The sequence below is a fragment of the Pteropus vampyrus genome, unplaced genomic scaffold, assembly GCF_000151845.1.
Source record: "Pteropus vampyrus isolate Shadow unplaced genomic scaffold, Pvam_2.0 Scaffold43, whole genome shotgun sequence".
Lineage (NCBI taxonomy): Eukaryota > Metazoa > Chordata > Mammalia > Chiroptera > Pteropodidae > Pteropus > Pteropus vampyrus.
In genome coordinates this window covers 1771211-1782733 of record NW_011888824.1, presented here as the reverse complement: position 1 = coordinate 1782733, position 11523 = coordinate 1771211, and the positions used below count along the sequence as shown (strand labels likewise).

The 11523-nt window shown below is 36.3% G+C and overlaps 1 protein-coding gene across 1 annotated transcript in view; it reads right to left on the bottom strand.

The window, feature by feature from the left end:
- SAMD3 (sterile alpha motif domain containing 3) overlaps positions 1 to 11523 on the bottom strand; it is a 39076-nt gene that overhangs the window by 2875 nt on the left and 24678 nt on the right. The window contains exon 7 of the mRNA XM_011358718.2: positions 2407 to 2607. Within this exon, the coding sequence (XP_011357020.1) occupies positions 2407 to 2607 (201 nt within the window). The remainder of the gene's footprint in view (positions 1 to 2406; positions 2608 to 11523) is intronic.

The following is an 11523-nucleotide window of genomic DNA, read 5'->3' as shown; positions in this document are numbered from 1 at the left end:
AGGTGCTAATTGGGCCCATTATTAGAAATATTAACTTTTATCACTTCATTAAGATGGAATCTGCCACATTTCTCTACTATAAAGTTAATTATTATATATGTTGTACTATATAGTTGCAAGTATTACATTAGCTGGTGATTCTTATGTTCTTCTCTTAAGTTCTAAGATTGTTGAAATAGTTTCTCAGTAAGGCAAAAACTAGCATCTCAAAGGATTTATTGGAAAATTTGGGGAACTGTTAAATGGTATTTGATATTTTCCCCTCAACTCCAGTAGTGTTTCATGTCACATCCAATAGATCCCAGTAACAAATTTCTAGTTGATAATTTCTTACATAGTCTAAAAGTATATTTTTTAATTATTAATTTTTAAATTTTCTGTTGAAAGTTTTTTGAGGGGAGGATGTTAATGAGTGCAGGTTGTGATGGAGGGTTCAAGTAAACCCCTAAGACCACCTTCCCGCACCAGCTGCTTCTCTTCTGCCACATCTGTGTCCACAGCACCCTAAGCTCCAAGTATTTCCACAATGGTAGTAGCAACAAGTGGCAGAGGAGGTTCGGAGTAGGGCAGCCGGCCTCCTATAGGGTTGTTTTTAACAGGGTATTTGTAAATAAAGTCAGACTTGCTTTTATTTTAGGAGGCACAACAGGGTTTATCAATTGTGAATCCCATCTAAGCTAGACAGGCTGAGTTAGGGAGGTACTTCCTGAAGATACCAAAAATGTTTAACTTTTTTAAAACAAGAAATAACTTTATTCGGTAAGTACGTTCATTACAAAAAACCATACCCCAAATCATATTTTGGATATAAAGGGTTAAATACCTGAGAGAGTGTGGGGCAGGGGAGGGGGAGACAGAGACCTAGACAAAGCATGAGAGATACGGTCTCAGGTCTGAAATCTCCTCTTTACTCCTCAGGCTGATAATCAACCTCAGACTTACTATCATCTACTTTTTTTAAAAAGACCACTGAACCACAGAGCTCATCTGTTTTTAATCACTAAACCTTTGCAAGCTGCACTTCAATGAAGACTTTGAATATAAATAAGACTGTAATATCAGTGACCTTTGTGTTATATCAAGTAAATGTTCATGTCCCTCCAAATTTATATGTTGAAATCTAATGCCCAATGTGATGATATTAGAAGGTGAGGCCTTTGGGAGATGATTAGGTCATAAGGGCAGAGCCCTCATGAATGGGATTAGTACAGAGACCCCAGAGAGCTAGCTTGCCCCTTCAGCTATGTGACGTTACAGCTAGAAAGAGCCACCCAAGAACCAGAAAGCAGGCTCTAGCCAGACACCACATCTGCTAGTGCCTTAATCTAGGGCTGCGAGAAATAAACTTTTGTTGTTTACAAGCCACCAAGTCTTTGGTATTTTTGTTACAGCATTCTAAACCGATAAAGACACCAACCATCCACTAACTCATTCAAAAAGTCAACATTTTATTTGTATTTCATATAGTACTCTGGTAGATACTTTAGGAATACTAAGATGTTTAAAACATGCTCCCTGTATTTAAAGAGTTGATAGAGTTTTAGATTGACAGGTTTTTGCATGAAAACTATATTTTGTAGCTGTGTCAATATGGCATACTTTTCTAATAGAGGCTGCTGGCTACTACTGTTTCTAACAATAGGAACAGATTAAGAGAAAATAAGCAAAAATCAAGGTAGGGTTGCTGAGAAGAATAGATAAAATAATCCATGTACAGTGCAAAGAACATGTCTGCTACATAGTAAGTTCAGATGTTTGCTATTGATATTATTATCAAAATAAAACATGCAAGCAAATTTTTATTATTTTGGAATGGGGAGAAAAATGTGTAAGACTTTTCATTTTCAATTTGGTTGATTGCACCCAAAGAATTCTTCTATGAAATGTGTTCTTAGGTAAAAACTCTGATGAATCTTTCATTATGTGCTATAGCTAATATTACACTAAAATTGTAATAAGATCCTTTAATGGCTACCTTAAATAAACTAAATGGCAGAGTACATGAATTATCCCTTAAACTTCATGTATTTTAAGACCACCTTATGAAATGATTTGGGGTCATAAAGGAAATAGATTTTGAGTAATGCTGCATACTAATATTTCCTTAATAAACTATCTTGATTGTGTAAATGCATGCAAAGGGAAAATATTTCACACTGTCAAAATACCCTTAAGTAATGGTCTCCCAGCCTCCCAATATGTCCAATGACAGGGAACTCTTTAAATCTGAAGGCAGCCAGTGTTATTAGAATATGTTTCTAGAAATTCTTACCAAACTGTCCTGGTTGAAGCCCCTGGGATTCGTACCTACCACCTTGCTACGCAGTGCTGTTACCGCTCCAAGAGGAAAGAGAGACAAGTCCTTTTTGACACTATAATCAGAGTATTATAAGTGAATAAAGATACCTGATAAGGGCACTTCAGGAAAGGAAACATTTTAAGAATGTCCTTCAGAGGTGTTCTGCTTCCAATCAACTTCCTTCTTATTTGCAAAGTCTGGCTCATCCTCTTATCAACTTCTCTCCAGTCCTTGTCTTTTTTCACATATTCTTGCTGGAACCAGCTAATATGTTCATCTACCTCAGAATCTAAACAAACAGCTTCTTCCTGCAAAATATTTTCAAAATATCAGTATGTTCTATATTTCAAGTTTCAGCTTAACACTTTGAGAATTTGAATTATAGGCTTTACTGTATTCATTTTCTATATATCATAATAATGCACTTATATGATGAGCACCATTATGTGTAACTACACTTGACCTTGAACATGGTTAACAAATAGACAGTCTTTAAAGCTGTGAACAAATCAGATAGTTAATTATTTAATTAGAATTATAATCTGATCTCTTACAGATCTACGAGTGACTTCATTTCCTACATACCCTTTTACATGGAGATCTAGGTCATCCAGAAGGTTCACACTTAACAGGAATGTTTATTTCTACTCATTTAAATTTTAAAAAACAAAATATTAAGAAGAGATAAAGAGGTTTTAAATTAAGATTTGTTGTTACTGCTTGTATTTTTTCTTTTTAAATGTCTTTTAATAACTGCGGTACCATGTCATATAATACATATTTAAAATAATAACTTGGTATTTGTGTTGCTAAATTATCAAGCTGTCATTATACTTTACACATTTGGGTACACTGGGTGGGGTGGGGTGGTTAAGAAATACTCCACATATTATCATTAAAAATATAAGACAATCAGCTTTGAGGAGACAAGAAAAAAAAAAACTTTCTAGAAAAATTAGTTGAGAGTGAGGCAGGATAGTTAGCCTAGGGAAGTCCTTCCTTCCCTCCAGGATGTGGCTCTGGAATTTCTCCTCTGCCCCTTATTCAGCCCTCTCCTTGTTTCGATTTCAAGCTGAGACTCCAGCATGAGAAATAGGCCAAGGCCAGAAAACAGGACAGATGGCCTTGGGCCACCTCCTTCCCTCTAGGTGATATGGAAAACAAGCCAAGAACATGAGGCAGGCCAGATAGGCTTGGGACACCCTCCCCACCCCCAAGAAAAAAAAAGCCCACAATTCAGACAGCTTGGGGCAGACTCTCTCTCTGAGCTGCCCTCACTTTTCTCTTAAGTGTGTACTTTTCACTTTAAAAAACTGGAGCTTTCCAGCTTGCTGTTTGTAGTGTCCTTGAATTCTATCTCAGGGCATAAGACAAGAACCCGGTCACCAGAACCTCAGGGTCAGGGTTCCACCTTGGACTCCCACCCTGTCGAGCTGTCTGGCATCAAGAGGACATTCATCTGAACTTGGATTTGAATTAACAACTTCACAAATTGTCTGTCTACGGGACCAGAATGTGAACATATATTACCTGTAAAAGATGAAAAATGATCAAAGCTTTTACAAGTCATCTGTGAACATAGATGACTAGCAAGACATAGACTAGGTGAACAAATTCTAGAAAAATACAACTTAACAGACTGAAAGTTCGTATAATCTTACATAAATTTAATTAGAAAGTAACAGTCTTTCCACAAAAACTTCCAAGATCTGACTGTTTTCTAGACAAATTCTACTAAACTTTCAAAATAGAGTGCTTCAAATTGTACGCAAAGTCTTCCCTTAGGAATCATGCATATGTGATAAAGTCATATATTTCAAAAACAGATGAATGCTAAACAAAATTCAGAGTAGAGAGCAATAGTGTTGGAAAGGCGAGCATGGGAGAGAGGATGATTATAGGCAGACACGAGGTACGGGTGTATTTTAATTCTAAAGCTTGATGTTGGGCTCACAGTGCTCATTTTGTCTCATAAATCCCACATATGCTATGTATATTCTTTTATCAGTCTCAAATGTTATAAGGACAGATTTATTAATAAAAAGAAAAATCCTAACTTTTAAAAAGTAAAGGAAAAATTTTTAATTACATAAACAGCTCTTCTCTTACTGCAATATACCGTTGGTTCTATAATTGTTAATATCGACATTTATAAACTACTAAACACATGGTGTGTTGCTTCCCCTAAAATCCCCACCCAATCTATGAACTATCATAAAAAGCAGAGTTTCTAGGACACTTCTGTTTGATGGAATTAACACGTTAGTGTGTTGTATTCTAGACTGACGTGACCTTCCTTGTTAGAAAAAAATAGTTGGTTGCATCAGACTTTAAAATTTTCTCTTTTCTAATAATTTCTAGATCATTAGAGCTGGAAGGAACTTAGAAATCATCTGGTCCATGCCTCTCACTTTACTGATGAGCAAACTGAGACTTTCAAAGAGGAGGTAACTTTCCCAAGCACAGAGATAACCAGGGATGGGGGTTCTTGTCTTAGCGTAGCTCCCCCCTTCTCCGAGGAGGTAGACAGCCTTGTTCTGACAGCCTGTACTCCTTAGCAGTACACATTAAGACTAGAGCACTAGTGAATAAGCAATGTCTAAGTCTTACAGAACAGCAGATGCAGCAGAGTCAACTGCTAGATGTCTGTGTCAGAAGGCAAAGAAAGTGGGGAGACATGCTGAAGAAGCATCAAAGGAAGAAGGCAGGAAGCAGGGAACAGATCATTCCTGGCCAAGAATGCTAGTGAATGGATACTTGAGAGGGAAGTGGAAGTCACCCGTGGGATTTGTGATTTCAAAGGAATCAGCATAAGTTAACCAGAACATTAACCTGAGTTGGATGCAAACAAACTGGAAAAGTAGCTTGTGCCACGCCTCTACCGCACCAGTGCTGGTGACACAGAGTGAGCTCTGCTCCAACATCACAGTGACCTACAGCACCTAGAGAGTTGGCTGAAGTAGCAGAGAGTTGAGCTCTAACCAATTTCAATTCTAAGTTGACAGCTGGAGTAGAAATGAGTGGGGATAATATTTCCAAATTAGATTTTAACAGAAAATTCAGACTGCTTTTAAAGTATTAAGACAGCATGATTTAAAATGTACAGTTATAACATTCCCTCCCAGAAATGAATAAAATCTCACCTTGACTTTTATTGAACATAATTTTGTTCTACATCCTGCAATCTGAATAAGTGTGCAAAGAAAGTATCTCGTTATGAAAATTTATGAAATTTAATTATTTTTATAAACACATTATTAAAAATCCACTTTAAAGACAACATGTAAAGGTCTTGTACCTAAGATTTGGGCACTATAGCTCTGAACATCAAATAACTAGTCATGCTCCCTTCCAACTTTGGCGTTCCCTATAGTGTCGATTCACCCTACACTTCCACTGTGTTTATCTTAGCCATCCAGTGCAATAGCCACAAGCCACATGTGGCTACAGAGCACTTGAAATGTGGCTAGTCCAGACTGACCTGTGTGTTGTAAACACTGGATTTCAAAGATTTGGTATGCAAAAAAAGAATGTTAGACATCTCATTAACCATTGTTAATAACATTGAGATGATAATATTGTGAACATATTAGGTTATATAAAATATACTATTAATATTATAATCTACCTGCTTCTTTTTACTCTTTTTAAAAAAGTAAATTCTTCCCATGTGGCTATGAGAAAATTTTAAATTACATGTGTGGTTCGTATTACATTTCTATGAGACAGTGCTGTGTTAGACGCTAGGGTTTTCTACACACCAAATTCCAGTTGTCCCATTTTCAATTCTCTTGTCATCAAATTGACTGGAAATGATGCTTCCCTATGTAACTTGAGGAGTCGCTCTGTTTAGCATTCAGTTATGTGTCTCATGCGGCAACTTTGCCCCATGTTTCCAAGTCCACAGCTGACTTATAGAAGTTCACAGTATTAGTAAATTGCCACCTGCTGATAACAGTAATTGCATTATATCCAGAATGCAATTAACTGTCAACATTTTTCTTCAACTTTTGCTGTCTTGTTCAGTTTTGCCCCATGAGAGAAACATCTGTGAAAAAGGCTATAAAAAATGATTAGTATTTAGACAATAAATCATTATGTATCAGGTGCAGTAAGAAACAAAGAGTAACTGCCATAAAAGAAATCCAAAAGAACTCAGTAGATATTCTTAACATTTGACTATCTAAGTAGTTTTTGCATAACTTTCAGTTCCATTTTATCTCTAATACCAAAAAAGCTAACACACAAAACTGCTGCATGACTTTCAAAGTTATAGAGTCCCTGTATATCCAATAACTAGGAAAAGAAAATGTTTTAAAAGAGAAATGAATTATAAGTATAGTGTTGAGTAATTTAACTCTTGGTATTTATTAATTTGTTTAGCAAATATTTGGAGGATTTAGGGGTACAAAGACACCCTACAAGGATATCCGCGCTCATGTGTCTTTGGGTTTCTTGTTATGTGAGAGCGTAGCTTTTAAAAAAAAAAATATAGTTTAGGCCAATTTTAGAGAAAGTTTTCTGTTAGCTATAGACAAAACCACGTTAACTGAGACACCAGAACGCACAATTCTCAAATCAGAAAACAATTTTCTGAATGAATACTATATCCAACTAAACAACCTTTCAAATAAGGAGACATTCAAGACATTTCCAGATAAATAAAAACGGAGAGAATTGGTCACAAGCAGATCTGTCCTACCAGAAACATTAAAAGCTAAAATGAAAGAACATTAGATTATAACTCAAATCCACATGAAAAAATAAAGAGCACTGGTAAAGGTCATACAAGAGAAATATAAATGACAGCATAAATGTATTTGCTGTTTACAATGCTTCCTCCCATCATATTTTAAAGACAATTGTACGAAGCAATAATTATAAACCTATGTTGTAGAGTATACAATGTATGAAACGTGATTTATGTGACAATAACAGCACAAAAGGGAAAGGGGATGGAGTTTTATAAGGGCAAAATTTTTGTAAGCTATTGTAATTAAATTGATATTAATCCAAACTAGATTATTATGAATTGAGATGTTAGTTGTAATCTCCAGGGCGACCATTAAGGAAATAACTAAAATTCCATATACGTTAAGAAAAACGATAAGGGAAATTACATTAGTATGGTAAAAAACTATCTACTTAACACAAAAGAAGGCAGTAATTAAGGAATAAAATTACAAAAAAGGGATGGCATATAGAAAACAAATAGCAAAAGAGCACACATAAACCCTACCTTACAGAACGTATTTTTAAAATGATCCTATGATATGCTGTCTACAAGAGATATACTTTAGATTCAAACACACAAAGATAGGAAATAGATATACCTGGCAAGCAGCAACCAAAAACAAAATAAACCTTATGATAAAAATTGTTCTTAAGAGACAAAAAGGGATATTTAATAATGGTAAGAGGACCAATCCATCAAGAAGATGTAACAATGATAAACATATACACCTAACAACAGAGTCCCAAAAATCATGTGGCAAAAACTGACGGAATTGAAGGGAGAAAGAGACAATTCAAGAATAATAATCATTGGAGATTTCAGTGATCCACTTTCAATAATAAACAGAACCACTAAACAGCTGAAAAACAAGGCACTAAAAGACTGGGACAACTGCTATTCCTGGAGAAGACAACATGGATTACAGTAACTTGGGCTGGATATGATGAAAATATCATAAAATGAAGACCTCTGAGAAGACGATATCAAAAGGAATTTTGGAGAAACTGATTAATAGTATAAGTTACTTATTTAAAACTCTTAAAAAGAAACCAAAAGTAAAATAAACTAACTGATAAAAAGAATAATCTACACACTAAAGATCACATTAAAAGCCTCCACACTCAGAAAACTTCATTGCAATTAGGGAAAATAAATTTTAAAAAAAGAGAAGCAAAAGCTCTCATAGAAACTACCAAATCCTTCCTGCTCTGCTTCAATACAAAATGAATTTTCACCTAAGAGCCAATTTAGGGTTAATTTACCCCATAAAGATAAAGGAGAATCTCTTCAAAGTATATGAAAAACTCAGCCATATATGTGAAGAACTGGACACCTGAAAGATATAAGCCCAATTTTTTTCACAAAATTTTGAAAGAAGCGTTGACTTCTTATGTCCCATGAGAGAGTTTATGCTAATAGTTTGAGGGCTCTACTAGCTGAAGGAAACATCAATAATTTAAGAAAAAAAGTATACATTAGTCAAAAAAGCATTAAAGATGAATTTAAGCATTTCAAAAACTATGTTTATATCCCAATATTTCAAATGGGGCAATTGTCAGACGCCTGAGGGTACGACCTCTCCTGGATAAAGAAATTCCCAAGAAAGGATGAGCATCAGACTGTGGCAATGTCTGGATACAGGTTCAGTGCCACACATAATCCGGATGTCACCCTCACCCCCACCCCAGGATCAGGATGACAGGAGCAGGATGTATTCATCAGAGCATCTCTATTCTGTCACAGCAGGCCCTCCACAAGAGCAAGATAGCTTGCTTATGCTGCTGCTCCTTGTGCTAGCAGAATCTCGGAACTTTCTTTTGGTTCAGCCCTCCCACCTGAACACAACACCCCTAGCCCAGGCTCTAGTTCTCCTATGAGAAGGTAGATGGTGCAGATTGGCCCAAAGGTCAGTTCCTAAGAAAAGAACTCCCTGCAGTTCTCCTTATCCTAGAAAATGCGGACAAATCTCCCCCAAATCCTTTCTATTGAGGGATTTCCCTGACCTAGCACATTTCCCACTGGTAAGAAAAAATATCTTTATTCTAGGTATTAAGTGATACTAAGTAATAATCACTAAGTACTCAAATGTAATATGGCAATGACATAAGAACAGACTGCTAAACTAACCATTGGAATAAGAAAGAGCCCCCAGAACACATCCAAGTCTATTAGGTAACTTAACATACAATAAAAATGCCACCATAAACCAATGAAAAAAGGACAGATTGTTTAGTAATTGGTACTGAGAAAGTGACTCACGACATGCAGATCCCTACTTAATAGCACATACAAAGGTGTGAAAGTGCAACTATAAATTTTGGAGAAGAAAGAGAAGAAGAATATCTTTGTGACTTAGGGCATGGGAAGGACTGCTTCCTACAGATTAACAAGAAAAAGATGCTAGCTCATTAAAACAATGGAAGTGTATCTAAAGAGGTACTTTTCTAAAAGAAGAAGCTCAAAAGGCTAACAAACATGTGAAAAGATGCTCAAATTCCTTAGTTACCTGGGGAAATGCAAATTACAAGACTGAGATTACACTTTATACCTATTAGAACTGGCAAACCCTGGCAGGCTGGATAATGCCAAGGGTTGGCAGGATTACAGGGAAATGTGCTACTGTGGGAGTGAGACTGACAGTCATTCTGAAGAGCAATTGGTCAAATTAAGTACGTGCATGCCCTCTGCCCCATCACTTCCACTCCCACGACCCAGAAAAATAACACACAGGTACACAGGTAGGTTCATAACCAGACATATATGATGGTACAATTTGTGGTGGGGAGAAACAGGGCTTGCAGTAAGGAGTACTTAATGATTGTTACAATCATGGACTAGAAATACACATAGTGACATAAGTGAGTCTTAAAGAGTGTCAGTGAAAAACGTAAACTCAGAATGAGGTAAGAATATTATTTACATCCAGTCAAATATATGTAAACCCAAAGTGATAATACACATTTTGGAACACTTACAACAAAAAGATACCTATGATAGACATTAGAATGGTTGCGGAAGGGCGAAGGTGGGGAGGAGGGCGGACAGGAATGTGGACAAAAAAGGAATGAATAGAACCAGAAAAAGGCCACAGGGCAATGATGCTAACGTACCATGAAGAGTTTGATTTACTCAACTTTAATTAGCTCCTGAGGTTTTCTAATTAAAAAAAAAAAAAAATTTATAGTATAAAGTGTAATTCCTCTACACTGCCTTGCAGTTCCATATAATCCCTATAAACTTTTAAAGCCAGTGTCTTCATCATTTAAAAAGGATAATATCGTAAGCGACTTATAAAATTACTTATTTAAGTTTACTGTTTCGAGAATCTAATTATACTTCTATTTTGTGGATAAAAAAAGGCATTCTATGGAAAGTAACCTTGCAAGGAGATCCGAGCATACATTTTTAACTGGGCAGGTCATGGTGAGTAGTTACATCCCAGGCATATAACTTCTTTAGTAAAAGGCTTATTTTTGCCTTAAGCAAAAGCCCTATCCATTGTTTCTGTGCATCTAGGTTAAAACACATTGAAATGCCCCCTTCCAGATCTGTCCCTCCTCCTTGTGTACTGACCACTCTTTCATACCCCTCTTTCTAAAGCAGACTACCCTCAAGAGAGCACATAATCTTTAGTATCGTATAATCTGATCCTCATTCTTTCTCCCATCCTCATGTAATCTTCCTTACATTCCCACCTTAATTTCAAATGCGTAAAACAAACTGCAAAACTGTCATCCTCCAGAGCATTTGAGATCTCGCTTCCTCGCATATGTCGTCGGTTTGGCTCAAATAAACTCATATAAATTCTTTACAGTTTTGGACGTTATTAAGTCGACAGTTTATAAATACGTGATGAAGTATAGGAAAAGATAATTAAGCAAAAGAAACAAATTTATCAATTCATAAGTCTACAGATTTATTTGGACCTAAAACTAAAAGTCAGATGAATAAATATAGCACTTATGCTGCATTTGGCTGTGTGACCCTACAAGCAGCAGAGACATGAGGTTGTGAGGTTGGAAAAGGACTTTTAACTATTGCAAAATACCCAGTACTTTGCGGGATTTGTTCTGGGTACATAGTCTGGGATTCTGACGAGTACCGCTATCCACATAACATGGCGACAAGACTTTTTAGTCGTTGAATATGAGGAGCCCAGATATACTGAAGCATGGGTGGGTGTTTTGGTGCTGCTGATGCTTCAAATTTTGTAGTATAGTTTGTGCTATGCTAAAAATAAACTATCCCAGGAGACTGAGATCGGAGAGAGAGGGACAAAAAAATCACTAGCCTATGCTCAGACTCACACAAATTCTGCAGCTGCCTATGTTATCTGAAGAAGTCCATGTGACAGGACTAAGAAATGTACCTTCCTTCATTGAGACATCTACCTGAATCCTTCCAACCTCTAAAGAACGACAGAAACAAAACCAAACCAATGAAAATCTCTTCCTCTCCTTTCTTCCTTCTCTTCTCAAAATCTTCCTCC